Source organism: Natator depressus, chromosome 11 (assembly GCF_965152275.1).
Source record: "Natator depressus isolate rNatDep1 chromosome 11, rNatDep2.hap1, whole genome shotgun sequence".
Taxonomy (NCBI): Eukaryota; Metazoa; Chordata; order Testudines; family Cheloniidae; genus Natator; species Natator depressus.
This window is the reverse complement of record NC_134244.1, coordinates 59,625,832-59,644,658: the sequence shown is the minus strand read 5'-3', so window position 1 is coordinate 59,644,658 and position 18,827 is coordinate 59,625,832. Positions and strand designations below refer to the sequence as shown.

Genomic DNA, 18,827 nt, shown 5'->3' with positions numbered 1-18,827 from the left:
TTCCTGCACTATGTTGCTTCTGTTGTACTTATCAAATACATGCAAAATAAATGATTATGTCCCTTGTATTGTGTCCTCATATTCAGCAGGACACAGTGGAAAGCCTTTGATAGAGGAATGATAATTTCACAAATAACTTCACTTTATAGCAGAGTATTTTACGGTAACAGGAGATAACCTATTATCTGCAGGGAAAATAATTCATCTTCTTCACCTAGGAACGTTGGCAGGGCCTCCCCTTATTTCCTGCAGGTTCAGGGAACGTTGACAACTGTATGCCTACTCGCATGTCTATCTCCACACATATTTACTCTCACTGGGGAATAGATAGCACAGTCAGACCAGCCCTTCTTCGTTACCCATTGGATAGGGTTAGGTGCCAGGGATTGTTCCTTATGCTTGCCCTTTAAAAAGTGGTAACTTATTCTCTCTCTGCTTCTTTCTTCAGTTAGGCATTGAGTTCTGTATTTCTAGAAAATTAACATCTAAGCAATACGCATTATTTATTTATAGTATATTACTATTACTATTATTATTATTATTATAGCTGAATTCCAAGGGAATTAGATTAACACAGTTGAACACATATTGAGAAGTGAGACTTCACTGTAAGGGAATTCAAAGTCCACTGAAATGGACTGAAGCACTCTTCTTCACTTAAAGCAGTGCTTCACTATAATTGAGTTTCCTATATTCAGATTTCACTGTATTCATGCTTCTACAAGTTACAGAAAGAAGCAGATTCTTAAGCATCCTTGCATGGGCCATCACCCCCCACTCTTCACAACCAGACCATACAATGATGTTCAGGGGATGATGGAAGGGTCTAAATGGCTTGTAGAAAGCTGGAAGTGGGACATGGAGACTTTACGTCTATGCTACTGCTTCAAATCCAGTTGAGGGTTCATTACCATCTGAAGGGTGTTTGGGGCCTATATGAAATGAACTAGCAATCTCAGTACAAGACCTAAAGACTGTGTATCCACACCACAACAAACCCCATTGCAATTGCACCTATGTTTACAGATCTCAGCAGAGAGACAAAGGATTGAATTGCTCTGGAGAGTCAATTACTCTCTGGGACCTAGCAGTGGTCTCCCCAAGTTTGGAGCAAGGGGCTTTTGTGGGAAAATGTGCACTGCCACTGACCTGTCAGACCTATTCTATTGAAAGAGGACTTCCAACTCCATGGCTGTCTATATGTCCTCTTTCAAAAACACCACATTTGTTTTAAAATATTTTATTAAAATGGCCAAAGAATCTCATCACCCCAATTTTATAACCCACTCTTTTCAATATCTCCCCTTCACAGAAATTGTGCAGCCACTGGATTTACCCTATGACTTGAGGAGCAAGTATCTCAAGATTGCTTCTAAATTCATTTTTCTCTTGCTAGATACCATTTACAAATGCCCATCATTGTTTTTTCTTAATTCATGCTCACCTCACTAATGGCTGCATTGTCCTCCTCGCCCGGACGTACCAGTCGATTTCCAGTTAATCTCATGGATAATCCAAAATCACTAATTACACATGTTCCATCATTCTTCACCAATACATTACGGCTGTTCAAGTCGCGATGGGAAATTGCAGGTTTATAATGGTCTATTTGGATAGATGGAAGTGTTCATTATTACTTGAGTAGCTCTACTGCTTGGCAAAAGAGGAACCAAATTGTGTTTGCTCGTTTTTTATTGAACTTTTTTCTTTAAGGCTGCTAACAATTTTCCCTGCTTACAGTGTCCACTGCAACATGCTCTATTAACTATTGAAACACTGACAGGTGTTCATGATATTTTGCTATTTATATGCTATGCATTATTATATAACTGCGATACATAGATCTAATAATAGTCAACAAGCTTCTTTTGATTCCAATAGATCAGCATTTTTGGGCAGTGCAGCTATAGCGTATTTAAGCGTGGATCCACTGTCGCTGATCTAATGGCCAGTCCAAATGAGATCACCATATTCATAGAGTCCTCATTTAAAAGAAAGCACCAGCAATTCACTATAATTATCTCGGTGTCTGTGCAGAAATTGGACAGATGGGGGCACTTATATCAGTATATGTCTCACACTTATTCCAGTGATTGAACACACTAATCCTGCAATGGATCTCAGTTGCCCCACAGGAGAACCTCAGATTCCTCTTCAATTTATTACTCCAGTTGGACAACTGAACACACATTGGGTAAGTCTACACTGCAATTAGACACCCATGGTTGGCCTGGGCCATCAGACTTGGACTCGTGGGTCTTGGGCTAAGGAGCTATTTATTTGCAGTGTAGCGTTTTCAGCTCAGGCTGCAGCCCAAGCTCTGGGACCCTCCCACCTTGCAAGGTTCTAGAGCCTGGGCTCCAGCCAAAGCCTGAACATCTACCTAGCAATTAAACAGCCCCTTAGCCCTAGGCCCATGAGCCCAAGTCAGCTGGCATGGGCCAGCCAGGGGTTTTTAATTGCAGTCTTGATGTTTTTAGCAAATTTTTGTGGCTTTCACTATAAACTGTATAATATGGCTTTCTGGAAAGGTTTATTACAGAGGCTTGGCAATGCTCTTATCATAAAATATTGTAACTATAATCTTAACAAGAATTCTCAAGTTACTACTGCTAGACAGTGGAACAGTTTATATCCATTATTTGAATCGAGACTTGTTTACTACAACAGCCAAGACTATAGAGGTGGTTTTGTTATGATCTGATGTTCATAGAACCATGGGAGTTTCTTAAACTTTGTGAGCTCCTTGCTGGCTTTTACAAATCAGTCTATTACTCAGTCTCTATGGTGGTGGAAGGCTTACACAATTATAGCTGCTTATGGAGAGACCTGGATGTACATTTCAAAATGATTAAATTAAGGTGGTGGCTGCATACATGAATACCAAGTATGGTAACACCAGACTGGTATTTATATAGCTATTTTCCTTTATTTTTCACTGTCTTTAGCAAATATCAATACTTATTTTTATGTAACCTTGCTTTTAATCTAAAATTCAGCACCCTCTCAAATTCTACTAGTTACTGGTGAACTAACCTTTCCACAGCTTTTTATTTTTTCCATTTGAAACAAAAAGCCTAATACCTCACTGCCTGACAATACTCTGTAATTTTTTACATCACGCATCTCCGAATATGTATGGTATATAATCACGATACTTTAGCTCCCAAAATATTAAATGAAGCATGCAAGCACAGAAGAAAAAGGCTTATATCAGTATGTTGTCCCATCTAGTGCTGTAATAAAGCATTAAAGTACGTAGGTGATGTCATTTATACATCAAAAAGATATGGTCTTTGTCCTGAAATAAAAAATTATATAGTATGAAAAATAAAACTACAATAAATCAGAAGATTTAAGTGTTTTCCTTCCATATACATCATACCCACTCTTTTTTAAACCACATATACTAGTTCAGTGACCTATAACTGAACTGCACAACACATCAGAACACTTCCTCCATTTTCTTTCATTGAGATACTGTACATTAAATCCATAGGTCTTTAGTAATCTGTTGCTATGATACAGCAACATTGTGCAACTCTGCTTCTTGCTTGCCTGTTTATAGGATTCTGTTGTCTCTCATTCCACATTTTCATAAAAGTGTCTACAGATCTACATCACGGTCCTGGAGTACTCAGGAGATCAGAATGTACTACAGGAAGCTCTGTGTAGTCTGTATTTTGAGTCATCATTTGCTCACATTAATTAACGTCTCAAACCATATATTTTCTCTTCGCTACTAACATTAAAAACAAAACAACAACCCCCCGCCCCCAACTACTATCTGGTACCATTCCAGTTATTGTGGTATAAACATTTCCCTTCCTGACCATACCTCCTCGAGGTAACTCTGTGTGAAGGTATGCCAGGCCCCTGGTTACCGAATGTGCCAAACGACAGGAGCTCACCCAGTCACTGGTGTGAAGACTCAAATACTTGCACAAAGAACCCTAGAGAAAGAGTAAAAACAGTGCATTGAAATTTTATCATGTTGAATAACCAAGTCAAAACCTTTTCAAGGGTCCACATCACACGCAGTGCTCCCTAAGACCTTGATCCTGAAATTGCTCATCAGTCTACCTGCATGCTATCAGTTGCTGGATCAGGGCCCAAGTTTACTTTTATCAGTGTTTGCTGCTGCTATTGGTTTTTTGATTTAGTCAGAAAATGAAAGTAGATAAACCAAGAGACTCATTTATTTTTTGCAGCTGTTATAATATTCTGAAATTCCTGATGAACAGTGCCTGAACAAAGGTAATTGAAGAAACTATTATGTTGAGTACAAAATGGTGGACTTTGAACAATATCAAGATTTTAGCCATAGTAAGAGGTTTATGGTATTTTCCCAGTTCCAGCAGATTTAGGCTTGGTCTACACTACCAATTTATGTTAGTATAGTGCAAAATCCACACCCCTGAGCAACACATTCATACCAACCAAACTTGCAGTGTAGACAGCACTACGTAGCCAGGAGGGCTTGTCCCGTTGACATTGTTACTTGGGAGGTGGACTATATATGTCGACGTAGACAGCGTCTTCACTAAGCGCTATAAGTGTAGACAAGCCCTCAGTCAGTCAACAAACATTGCAGGGATAGAAACAGGAACATCATGATCCTCTTTCCCACTGAGAGAAGTTAAGGAAATAGAGCTCCTAACAAAGCTGTGGAGGAACACATCTGAAAGAGAAACTGAATGCTCTCATTTTGGGAACTGAAAAGATTCTAGATAGCTCTTATTTTCAAAGAGTGTCCAGAGGAAAAACTCCAGTCTCTTCTATCTGGAAGATGCAAGATTTCCAGTAAAATAAGGGCCAGATCCTGCCAATCTTTACTCCCACAAGCACTCCTTTATGCAAGTAGTCTTACTGACATTACAGTCCATTAAACCTCCCCACCTCCCAGGGCCCAGCCACAGGGCACCCTCCAGCCCAGACACTCCCATCCTCTGACCCCTCCCTGAGCCCAGCCCTGGGGTGCTCCCCCAGACCAGACACCCGCACCCCTTCCCCCCAGAGCCCAGCCACTGGGCACCCCCCCTCAGGCCAGACACCCACATCTCCTATCCCCAGAGCCCAAATGTGGGGCATGGTTCAGAACAGACAGCCACATCCCCAATCCCCAGAGCTCAGCTGTGGGGTGCCCCCAAGTCCAGACACTCGCAGCCCCTCCTCTTACAGCCTAGTGTTCCAGAGGGAGAAACAGCCTGATGCTGAGTCCTGGGCTCGTACGGAGTTTCTTGCACACTGCCACCTTCCTTCAGGACATGCTGGGAAATGCAGCTGCCGGGAACCCTCCAGCTCCCCCTCCTCCCAGCAGTGTCTTATATTTGCAAGCTAGGGAGCTGGTCTCTGCTGGGTCTAATGTCCCCAGTTCTTGGGGGAGGAAAGGAAATTCTGTGCAGAACATTAATTCTGCACAAATTCTGCATTGCACAGTGGTGCAGAATTCCCCCAGGGTAGTATATGCATTACAATACAGTGCTTATTTACATGATTGCATACTATGTTTGCCTATAAGACCAGCCTCATTTCATACTCAGGTATATAAATCGCACAATGGCAAAAGCGTATTTTTTCCACTGTCCTCAAATTTGAAAATTAGCTGAACTAGTTTTACTTGATCTTTCGAGAACAATTTTCTCTCTCTCTCAGATTAAGACCAAATGTGGAAAATTTCAACCAGAAAATTAAGTTTGGGAAAGGTTTCAGAGTAGCAGCCGTATTAGTCTGTATTCGCAAAAAGAAAAAGAGTACTTGTGGCACCTTAGAGACTAACCAATTTATTTGAACATAAACTTTCGTGAGCTACAGCTCACTTCATCGGATGCATTCAGTGGAAAAAACAGTGAGGAGATTTATATACACACAGAACATGAAAAAATGGGTGTTTATCATGCACACATCAAGAGAGTGATCACTTAAGTTTGGGAAAGTGATTTATAACAAAAAGGTTAATACCTCACTGCCTGACAATACTCTGTAACCGTTTACATCACACATCTCAGAATATCTCTGATATATAATCAGAGCACTTTTTTTGCTTGTGTAAACCACTGCACCTGAGGTGTGCATGAGACTGAGCTTTTCCTGTGGGAGTTCTTGATTTGTAGAGGTCTTTCTGCTTACACATCCATCTATCACTGCTACTGCTTTTTCAGAGGCATTTTCTGTTTTAATCACTGTCACCTAAGACATTCTTCATAGCATTCAATTGTAATCATTGGCACCTAGGGCACTGTCTCATTTATAAGTTATGCCACATCATTTGGCCTTTAAAAAATATATATATATATATATATATATATATATATATTATATATATATAAAAAAGCTTAAAATATCTTGGATGGGAAGCATTTAAATATAAAGAAATAATTATTACTATTGATTAAAATAATTGCCCTTGGATATTCCATTCCTGTTTGAACACTGATGCTCCCCACCCATTTTCTCCCCAAAGACTCATCCCACAGCCCTCATCCTTCTGGACAGTAGTGAATAGGGTATTAGTAGCTCAGTTACACAAGGACAAATCTCATTTTTAAAAGTTATCCCACTGCCTGAATATATTAACTATTTTATATATTAAAACCAACAAGAATCAAATAAATAATTCTGAAATAAAATTAAAGCTTGTGTTTGTTATATATATTTCACATACACTTCAATTATTTTATTATAATAATTTCATCATTATTAATGTATATAATATTAGTTATAATGTATACACACACACCCCAATGATGAAATTCAGCCACTTCTGTATGAGGTCTGCAAATCAACCAGAACAAAGCATACTACACAACATTTTGGCAAAGGGTATGGAGGAAATTGTTCCCATCAGTCTCACTTCCTGCCTATCTTTTTTAAACAAATATACCAGAGGTCTTTAACGTCCACATGGAGCAACCAGACTCATCCTTAGTTTTTAAGATCTCATGTGAAAGATTACTCTCCACCTCCCACCCCCATAACACGCACACCATAAATTGCATAGAACTCAATTTATTTGCCATGGGAGAATTAAGGTGAGGTGATTCACTCTTTCTTGCCTGGCCTCAGGCCCCTTTGAAGTACACTGGTCCTTTATGTCTTTGCTCTTCTAGTTCAACTCCAGCTATTCTCAAATCCTTATGTCATATTCCTATCTCCTCTAACTCAGAGAATATAGCAGAAGTGATACTTGCTTAGGGTCTCTGTGCCCTCCCCAGCAGTCTCATATCAGTCCTCAGGGGCTTCTAATCCTGTTCCTTGAATAGCTGTCTGCCAGTCTACTGCTGGTACAAAGTGGTTCTCAGCCTCTCTGACAGCAACCCCCTTCTGCCTGGGCTGCAGTTTCTTATCTCAACTGTTGCTGATCAACCAATTAGCCACAGCTGAGGGGGTAGCTACTCACCCCTTAATCCCTTAGGCCAGGTCTACACTACCACTTATTTCAGTATAACTTACATTGCTCAAGGGTGTGAATAAGACCCCTCCTGAGCAACCTAAGTTATACCGACCTAAGCGCCAGTGTGGACAGTACTACATCCTCTCTATTTTACTATTCTTAGGTATACAAAACAAACCAATTTATTTTCTGTGAAGTACTTACATTGGGATAATATTCCATCACCAACAAATATTCCATACGTCCATCTGCAGTGAATCGCTCATCGCCCACAATGAAGCGGGCAATATTGTCATGCTCCATCAGTGGGACTCTGTAAATGTTCCTCTCGTTGATAAAGTTCTGACGGTTAGCAAAGGAAAATACTTTAACAGCCACTGGACGCTCATCTAGGGAACCTTTATACACTGCTCCATATCGCCCCCGGCCAATCAGCTGTAAAAAGTTTAAAGTAGTCATTACATTGATTCAAATGGTAATGATCAAGTGAGGTTTTCACGCTGCAAGGTAGAATGGATATGTATAGGTATGGGCCACATTTTAAATTGCACTATCATATACTCAACATGTATTACCAAATACAGTGTCAGAATTCAAGAAATACATTTTCATAAAATTGAGGTTCAGATTTGCATGGAATAAATGCATACACACGCTAAAATTTGATAATGGCATGGCACTATTCTTCCACAAGGAATTACTCATTATGTACAGGCAAAGAAATACACATGTGTGCGCACATTTTTGGAATACAGACCTCTGACTCCAGTTTAAAAAGTTTGTTTTTAAAACTGTTACTGCCCCATGACGGAAAGAGCAGGGTTCCAAGTAAACGATGAAGTTTTGAACACTGTATTGAATTTGGTTCTCAGAGAAGACAGATCCTACAGCTGCATTTATGTGATCCTAAAGGTGTCCCAAACCCAGAAGGCAAGGGACTCCCTGGTATCTAGCACTGAGTTTCAGCTGGCTTGACCAGCCCAGTACCCCAACTCACTGCTGTCATAATCTGTATCTAAAAGGTGTCATGTAAGGTATCGGATGCAAACAGGTGACACCCTGGTGATTAATATCATTGTGAAATGTACACTTTAACACTATATATAAAATTACACATACTCTCTTATATTATGTTTTGCAGTCTGTAAACCAATCATGCAGGTAAAAGATTTTTTTCTAGCCAAAGGAATGTGGGTCTGCCTGCTTGAGTGTGTATCCCATGTTATTCAAGCCAGATAAGGCCAAAAGACAATGGGTATTGGAGATTGCAGGAAGATCATTTGCATTGTAAAAAAAAAATCATAAATGAGGAAGAAGCCAGCATAACATCTACACCAGACAGTGTGACTTTTACATCCAGCAGGGGAAAGGAACTTTATTAGGGGACACTCTTCAGCATTTCAAAGGTTGATTGGACTATGGGGGGGGGAGCGAACCCCTAAATCATCCTTCACCTGAGGAGTCAAAGAAATCAAGTGCTTTGAGCTGTGGCTAAAGAATGGGTTTGCCATGCTGGAAGAATGACTGTGGTGAGAAAAACTTCTTTGAACAAAAGACTAGTTTGAAGCTGAGTTTTAGTCTTAGAAGCATCTTTTTACTTTTGTTTGTAACCATTTCTATCCTTATTCTTTATACATGGTATCACTTAAACATAGGTCCTTTTGTTAATAAACTGGTTTTATTTTTACCATAAACCAACTCAGTGCTTTGATGGAAGGGAAGGGTCTGTTAAGCTCCTAAGCAAGTTAATAAGACGCTGTGTTCTGTGTCTTTAAAGGGGGCAGCGAACGTAAGATTTTGTAGGTCCTACAGACAGAGGGGCTGTGCACTGGAGAAAAAGATGTCTCTGGGAACTCAGGAACTAGAGTTCACTGATTCTAACCTGCTAAGCAAGGTTTGGATTGGCAAAGTCCTGAAGAGAGTTTGCTGGCACTGCAGACAAGCTGGTGTGTCAGGGAGCTAACACATAGCTTAGCAGCAGCAAAGCTCTCACTTGCTGAGGCTGAGAGGAGTAACACAGTGGCTCATGGTTCCAAGAACCCCAGCACAGTGTCACAATTTACAACTGTGGTTCTACTTTGAGTAGTTACACCGTAAAAATGGCATTGCAGAACTCCATGTTCATTGTGTCTCACTTATTTTCACAGACAGCTTGCTAAAAGTTTGGAAATTAACAATAAAATGATTCTTTTCCAAATGCCAGCTGCTAAGTCAGCCTGAGTCAAGCCAGGTTCCTTCCTTTTCCCACATCGCCACCAGTGATGATAATGTTGTAGCACAAATTATGCACTCAGTTACATCTAGGCATCCCATTATCTTCAAATGATGCTATCAGTTACACTTGTGCAGTCTCATAAGCCTTCAGCCAGAGTTGCACAGGTGTAACTGAGGGCATAATTAGCACTGAAATATATTTATTAAGATGCATGAGAAGAAAAGAAGCAAGACTGGCTCTCAGAGCCCAAGGAGAATTTGCATCTAGCAGTTAAAAAAAAAACATTTTTATTTCTAAATGGAACAATCTTGATATGAAATTAGCAAGACACAATAATTATAGGGCACTACTAAAAATAAATATTCACCTTTTAGGGTAGAATAGTTTAAAAATGTTATTTAAAAATTTGTTTTACAACCAAGCAATTGAAAACATTTCTATGTTTGAAATTGTTTTTTAAATCCCAAATAGAGCTTTTAAAGCAGCCACTGGGACTTAGACCTTCAAAAGGAATAAATAAAAAATGGTGGCTGCAAAACAATCTGCTGACATTTCATAGTTTTTGTATAGAAGGCCCTGAAGGAGCTGCAGCTCCTACACAGCAATGCATCATGAAAATGTCACTACTGCACAAGCACACTGACACACCGTAGTGAATACATTGTACTGTATAACAATAATGCAATGTTGTCCAAAAGTCTATATGACATTCCAAGCAACCATAGGCAAAACTAGACCTTATTCCATTTCTCTATGCTCCAAATATATAAATTAACTCATTTATTCAGCATATTTTTAAAAAAACACAGCACAGATAAAACCCATTTTTTTCTATACTGCTAACTAGTTTTCTTTACCATCTAATACAGTAATTTGCGAAGTAAATGTTTTTTAGCTCATGCATGACCTCACTGTTCACAGTTAACTGTAGTATGTATCCTCTTTTAGCGAGTTTATGAGCACTAAGTAATCTTACTTGTTGTATGTATTGCAAACCCAAAGAACAAAAGCTATGAGTTAAGGATGCTGTCTCAACCTCTCCTAGCTTTTAGTGGTTTGCATATCACCCTTAAAGACATACATACTTTCAGCTTGTTTAGGTTCTATATTTGCCCTAAATTAAAATTGTTATAATCTATTGGGGAAAGTCTAGAAAATCTAACTTCCACTTTTGCAACCTCCACTTTTCCATAACTCCCTCCCAGTTCTGACCCAAAATATAATCCAGTCCCAGCATAATTCCCAGTGCCTTAAACCAGTTCGGCTCCACAACAGCCCCCTAGCAAAGTCGGGGGACAAGAGATCACCCAAGCCTCAGCAGGAGTGGGTCGCTCTTCTCTCAATTTATGAGAGCTGATGAAGCCTGATCAAAAGAGTGCTGACATTCAGTCAAAACCTGAACATCACAATCATGAGTAATAAACAGAGTCACATCATCAACTTACTTGGAGACTCACCGGGACACAAGCTCAAACAGGAGAGAAAGGCCAGAAAGGTGCTTTTGCAACACGCATAACAGAGGCTTCATAGAAAGACCATATAATAATCCAGACAGGGAATAACACTGTCTGATTCCCCTACAGCAGTGGTGGGCAACCTGCGGCCAGCACATGGCCCGTCAGGGTAATCTGCTGGCAGGCCGCAAGACAGTGTTTACATTGACTGTCCGCAGGCACAGCCTCCCGCAGCTCCTAGTGGCCACGGTTCGCCGTTCCCTGCCAATGGGAGCTGCGGGAAGTGATGGCCAGCACATCCCTGTGGCCCACGCTGCTTCCCGCAGCTCCCATTGGCCGGAAATGGCAAACCACGGCCACTGGGAGCTGCAGGCAGTTGTGCCTGTGGATGGTCAATGTAAACAAACTGTCTCACGACCTGCCAGCGGATTACCCTGACAGGCTGCGTGTGACCCGCAAGCCGCAGATTGTCCACCACTGCCCTACAGACTGGAAAGGGAGCACTCAAAACACCATTCACCTTGAGAAGAAGACTATATATACATATATATCTCATTATACAGCAACTGAATGCAGAGGACAAACCTGGGCTCAAAACCAAAAGCACAAAGGACGCTAACAATTATCTACGATCTACATTATCAAAAGCCTTTTCTTGGTCAAGGGAAATCAACCCCATATGCAAATCAAAGATTTTTGAGGCTGAAATTACCTCCCGCATTAGGAAAAGGTTATCAAAAATGGACCAGTAGGAACGCAATAAGTCTGATCAGGGTGCATGACTGAACCAATCAGTGTTCAGTCTATTTGCCAAGGCATTTGAAAATAGGTTCTATTCAGGGCAAAGCGGGAATACAGGTCTCCAATTCTTCACCTCCCCAAGGTCCCCATTCCCAGGCAACAGGAAGAACTGCTCGATGACAACTGAGTAGCCGTTGTCTCTGATGCCCCCCTGAAAAACCTGAAGCAAGTCAGGCCCAAGAAGGGCCAAAAGGCCTTATAAAACTCAACAGGCAAATCATCAATACCATGTGCCTTCCTTAGAGCATAGTCATTTAGTGCAGAAGTCAATTCTGAGCGTGTCAGACCCTATTCAAGTTCGTCCACAGCCAATGCTGAGATCCTAAGAAGATCCTCAAGGAGCCGCCAAGTCTCAGATGGACACACAGGCTCTGTGGCATACAGGTCTGAGAAAAAACTCACAGCAAAGTTCCTAATCCCATCCTTCATCTTTTGATGCTATGAAGTGTCTTGTTGATAGTGTTGGTTTATTATTTTTTGGGGAAAGGATAAACTTCTCCCTGGGACAATGAGTGAGTTCTACTGAATATCCTTCCCTCACTATCTCAAGCACTCATTTTCTGAGATGGTTCACTCCCAGATGAAGGCACTTTTCATGACAGGTGAAGCCTTGCAGGTAAAACAACTTGTGGAAAGGGGGGATGCTTTGCACCCTTCTCAACCACCTCAGCACTGACACTGACTACATGATGGCTCGGAGCAGGAATTTTTTCCTTCCTGGTTCCCACCAACCTTGCCTTCCCAGGAGATTCAGGAGGCTCCAGTGAAACCTTCCTGTTTGCTCTGCAAACTCTACGAACGGGAGTCCCATGACTAAGGGAGAAGACATGGGGACTCGAAAACATGTCACTGACTCTGGCCTGGTCTTAGTGAAGGAAGCTTCCATAAAGTCAGCTCAACTCTCTTGGCACAGACCTTGCCCAAACTCCAACTTGGAGCTGGTTTCACTGTGGCCTGCTCAGCTATCTTAGAGATGACCTTGCCTACACGCCATCAGAAGCCAGACTTCCCTGCAGCCAACTGCAGTGTCTCAGCAGGGACATGGAAGCTGAGTTCCTGTGGCCTGCTGTCATTCTCTGCCATTTCTGAGACACGGGGACAGCGATGCTGTCCTTCAAACTCTCCTCAGTGCTAAATTTTTTAAGTTTAACAGTTTTGAGGCAGAAAAACCTCTAAGTCAATGAAGAAACAGAGACACTTTGTTAATCTTTTATACATCCTCTGAAAGTTCTGATACAAAGGGAGACCTGGAGTCAGCTTTTTGTGCCACCCAGAGGCAGAGAATTCTGGAGAGTTATTCCTGATTCCTAAGCGGAGGTCCAGAGAAAAGATCTGGACTGCGTCCAGTTGCCATAGACATGGGGAACACCTCACTGTGCAGACTATTTGACATGAAGGAGATTGAGGAAACATGCAGCACCCCACTATTATTGAAATGTACTACTGCAATCCACAGTAGATTCTATACTTATAGTAATGTTATAACAATGTTTCAGACTATTACTGTAAGATATTGTACTTCTAAATATTTTTAACATGGTTATTATCAAATAGAAAAAGCATTTCTGATGTGACATTGAAATACAATATATGCAAGTACCCCTTACTGCTCTTCAGTAGTTAATGCTCTTCTAAAAGAAGAGCACATTCTGACTAATATCAATGATACTGGTGAGTAAAGAGAGAGGGTAAAATAATGTCTTTGGCTTCTGGTATTTCTGAGGTAACCTCCATTTGTTTAGTGATTTTGTTTATGGTTTTTACTACAGTTCACAACAGATACAATCAGGACAATACAAAAGTGGGAAAATATAGCACATTTATTACATATATCTGTTTCTTAAATATTACAACAATATCTGGCAGGTAATTTGATCACAGGTGGAGCAAACAATGAAGAGTAAATTACAGAGGCAGAAATTCTGAGTGGCATACTTACCTCTAACAATTTTAGATTATCCAGGTCTAGTGAAGGCTCTGATGCTGCTGCCTCCATCATGTTCATACTGTGTAGACCTTGCTTACGGTCCCCTGCAGATACAGGTACCAAAAGTTCTGATAGTTAAGATTTTATGCAAGAATACATACGAGAATGGTTACAGAACTATTCTGGGACTTGACAGCAACAGTGGCTGATACAGTGAAGGACATGCCAAGCCAGGAGTAACACTGCAAACCCTTCTCCCCAGAGCTAGTAAAACTAAGATGGGAAGAGTAGGTGGTTGGGAAGGTGATGGCTACTTGCTACACAATTATTCTTTCGTGCGTGACACAGAATCCCACTGGTGTTGGCCTTAGAGAAGACTGATGGCTCCACTCCAGCTATTTGTTAAGCAGAGGATTCATGGAAGAAAAATGGAACCCAGATTGAAAACGTGTGGGAGTCCTTATAAATTTCTATGGGCCATTAAGAAATGTATTTAAAGGGGTGGGAATAGAGGGAGGTAAGGGAATTATAATTGTGAAGAACAGTCAAAAGAATAATATGAAAAAAGAAAAGCACATCAAATTCTACCTGCAAGCATCCTATATCCAAAGAATATAGCAGCAATCAAAACAGCTAATACAGAGACTGAGGCCAAGGCAATAACAATAGTCTCATCTCGGTGAAAAGAATTAGATGAATCTGAAAGAAAGCAGAAAGAGGACATGTCATTTTTTTTAATGTACATTAGAAAGATTCAGGACCATACAACAGACAAAGTAACAGAAATGAGAAGCAAATCATGCTGTATGGATTACACTATATGTCCCTAATTTATTTTTACCTTTAAAATTTAAGGAGGAGAGAACAGCTGACTAGCTAAACATGGCTGAGAACATTATCTCTGCAGAATCTCCAGGGCCTTCCTTGCCTGTATGGAGAGTGAGACACCAAAACTGGAAACTGAATCATTGTCTTCCATTGGCAACATTCAGAACAACCACACAAGGTTGATTGGCCCAGCCCTCCAATTTTTATTTTTAACAATGTTATGAATGACAGAAGCTGTAACAAGTGCATTATGCTACTTGAAAATGCTATAATAGTATAATATTCAGGACTTCTTCTAAAAGGGTCATTTGGTTATGTTGATTTAATGAACATGGCATATAAATTCACCAGAAGGCTCCTTTATCCTCATATGATTTCTAGTTCTAACTCACTTGTTTTCCTCTCATCCCTCATTTCTCTAGGTTTTGAAACCCATAAACTGTACAGAGATTATATATGAAATCAAGACATTTTAATATAGTTAAAATCCTTAATTTTCTTTAATGAATAATAATCCTTCAGAAATACATTGCAGCATGAAATCTAGGAAATCAATCAGTAGCTGAAATTAAAACAAGTCAGATTCAAAGATTGATGGTATCTCCCAAAGCCCTGAATTGATTCCCAGTCTCTCTAAATGCACCCACTCAGATGTCAAGCCTCATGATTTTATCTATTCTGAGGTGGAATTTCGCTATTCTCCCACTCATAGACCAGGCCTTGGGCTACCATACCTTATGTATCAATAATGCTGCTGGGTCAGATTTGAGTCAGCGGCATTGCAACCTGGCACGTGGGGTTACAGTGCTACTCAGATTTGGCCTGCCACTCACTAAAACTTGGCCCAGCTGACCCTCTGTGTTGCTATGCCCTCGCACATGAGATCACAACACACAGACCCAGGAGACAGGCCCATCCCCATGGAACAGGAGCCATCAGTGCTGGGTGTGAGGAGGGCTCACTCTCCTACAACCTCACCCCCAGGGACTCCCTTCCACACCAGGCCCATGAACCATCTAGGATCTTCACTGGCACAAAGAAAGGAAATAATGGAAGTTTATGATAAACTCTGAATGGGGCAGCCCTAGGCACTGGAAAATCCAGCAAACAAGATGTCACAGGGCCTTAATGGCTGTTGGCCTTGGAAATGATATTTAGAGTGTATACATCACTGTTTGCAAGGTCCTATAAAACCTTCAGTCAGGGCCGTTCTTAGGCGTACGTAGCATACGTGGCTGCGTAGGGCACCTGAAAATTTGGGGCACCATTCCCCTGGCTGGCCGTGGCTGGAATCCTCTCTTCTCCGCCCCCTCCCCTGCGCTGGGCCCGCGGGCTTCTCCCTGACCTCAACCTCGCCCCCTCCCTCCCTCCCTCCTCAGCCAGTCAGCTGAGGGCGCCAGCCTCCGGGTCTGCCGCCCCAGCCGCGGGGAACCCAGAGCAGCCTGGCCCACCGCTGCCCGGAGCGGAGTCCCTCCCTGGACCCTGCCTGCCTACGTCAGGACAGGAGGAGTGAAACTTCCACGTGTGTCAGCGGGAGGGGAGCAGCGGGGAGCCGGGCCAAGCGGGGGAGGGATGGAGGGGAGGGGGACTTAAAGTGCACTTCCCTAACTGACACAGACAGACACACACTTCCCTAACTGACACAGACAGACACACACACAGAGACTCTCACACCGACATACGTTCTGCCTCTCACAGTCCCCCAACACACACACACACACTGTCTCTCTCACTCTCTCTATCACACACACACACACACACACAGTGATGAGAAACATTACAAAAGAAACCTATGAGGAAGTGAATAATTCTGTATTTAGAGCAGGATGTGAATAATATGCAGTAAATAATGCCTGGGGTAGCACGTTGAATGACGAAGATAAAATGGAACACTAAATAGCTGCTCATTTAGTGAGCACCATCCATGCTGTACATTGAATGAGGCAAGGGTCCTATAGAAAAAATAGGATGTGATCATGTAATTAAAGACTATCAATGCATACACAGAAGGGGCCCAGTTAAGTCTAAATAGGCAACCTTAAAAGTGGTATTTCCTTACTTTTGAGTGCTTGACTTTGGAATCTTAACATTCATTTATTGTAGCTCTGTGTGTGTAATATATATAAACAAGTAGACAATGTAGAATAGCTATGCAGATTTCTGTGTATTATATATATCATATTATATTTCAGAAGTAATATGTGATCAAATAATGAAGGACTGTACTGTAATGCATATTTTTATATACATTAAACAACTTTCCACTAGTCCTCTGTGTTGCCCATTAAAGTTCAAGTGCTCTTGTGCGTGTATCGTCTGCTTTGTACTTTATACAGTAAATGATTAACTGATTATGTTTTTCTGGCATACACAGAACATGAGACCCTGCTAGAAGATACTACATATATGTATGTATGTTGTAGATAAACACTTTATGATACTGCATTACTTGAGAAATAGTTTGTGATTATTTAAATAAAGACTGTATTGTAATGAATAAACACAAGGGGGCAGGAGTTCACGTAAAGTTGTATGTGCAACCTTAACCAGGGGCCTCTGTAGTTCATGATCTTTTGTCTGCAATATTTAGTGAAATTAACTCTTGCCATATAATTGTACTCCAAATGTAAGCTCTCATTTAAAACACTAATGAAGTTTCCAACCTTTAAATATGCAAGAAAAACAGTAAAATGTGAACTAATATAAATAATAATAAGAAATGTACAAACAGGACAGTGTTGTCTTCCTAATTCTTCAGACAACCTAACAATTGTTCAAGAAGAGGTGTTCTGCTCAATGAGCTGTTAACACCAAACTTGAAACACTAAATTTACTTCGGCCATGATCCTATACAGCAGGGGTCGGCAACCTTTGGCATGCGGCCCATCAGGGTAATCCCCTGGCAGGCCACAAGACATTTTGTTTACGTTGACCGTCCGCAGGCCTGGCCCCCCGCATACTCCCCGACACACCACAGCCGTGGTTTGCCATTCCTGGAGAATGGGAGCTGCGGGAAGCGGCGGTCAGCACTGCAGCCCGCTGCTTCCTGCATCTCCCATTGGCCAGGAACAGCGAACTGTGGCCAGTGGGAGCTGCGGGGAGGCCATGCCTGCAGACGGTCAACGTAAACAAAAGTCTCACAGCCCGCCAGCGGATTACCCTGATGGGTCGCTTGCCGAAGGTCGCCGACCTCTGCTATATAGAGTCACTTTTAACTCTGTGCAGTGAGTAACCCTGCTGATCTAACCAGGATTACTCAAAACATATAAAGTTAAACATACATGTAAGTTTTTCATAATCAAGACATAGTAAGTAACACAAAGGATACAGTAGTAATAATATTCATCTTAACATTTAAATAAACAAAAATTCCATCTTAAAATTTGCACAAAGCTTCCACAGAATTTCTAGTCTCTCATGTACCAGAGTGTTGCAGAAACAAAAGCAGCTTTGCAGCAGAATACAGGTCCACCTTGTGTCAAAGTACATGGGGCCTTGTTATTATCGTATTACTATAGCACCAAGGAGCCCTAGTCATGGACCAGGAGGACTTCATTGTGCTAGACACAGAACAAAATGACAGTCTTGGACCTTAACTTTGTTGTAGTCACGTCTGAATTCTTAACAGTGCAGCCTGAGGTCTGATTCTTCAAAATATTGTGTGCAGGCAGACCTTTACAACCTGTGTGCACTCCTATCAAAGTACTGTATACGGGACTCCACGTGGTCCTAAGGTACTGCCCAGGCAGATTGCTTTGAAGGATCAGGGTCTTAAAGCTCTCAGTAAAGTTTCTCTGTTGTGACAGGTTTAAAATATTCATTTCAAAACTGTTATTGCAGGGTTTTTTGGTTTGGTGACTTTAAGTAAGGAATTTGAATGACACTGGAGATGAGATCACACAAATATAGAGAAGATCCTGAAGTTCAAAGCATGAACTTAATACAAGACAGAACTACAGAATATGTGCACAATGTGGCCTTCAGCTGCGGAGAACTGAACACAATGCTGCAAAGATGTAGCTTCTACGAGCAGGCAAAAAGGACACTGCAAGTATAATTAATTCTAGCTGCTTCTAAAATTATTTCCTTTCACAGTGGCCCTGCAGGGCTTTTATGATACAGTGCTTGGCTTCCAGCTCTCTGAACAGATACATAATATTATCAACTGTTTCTAAGAGCTCAAGTATTTCAGCTGTCATTCTAAATTTT

General features: G+C 41.3%; 1 protein-coding gene across 1 annotated transcript in view; it reads right to left on the bottom strand.

Moving 5' to 3' along the window:
* BMPR2 (bone morphogenetic protein receptor type 2) overlaps positions 1-18,827 on the bottom strand; it is a 175,176-nt gene that overhangs the window by 19,414 nt on the left and 136,935 nt on the right. The window contains exons 4-8 of the mRNA XM_074967946.1: positions 14,379-14,489; positions 13,803-13,894; positions 7,598-7,828; positions 3,839-3,953; positions 1,445-1,605 (exon numbers count right to left, since the gene is read on the bottom strand). Coding sequence (XP_074824047.1) covers positions 1,445-1,605; positions 3,839-3,953; positions 7,598-7,828; positions 13,803-13,894; positions 14,379-14,489 — 710 coding nt within the window. The remainder of the gene's footprint in view (positions 1-1,444; positions 1,606-3,838; positions 3,954-7,597; positions 7,829-13,802; positions 13,895-14,378; positions 14,490-18,827) is intronic.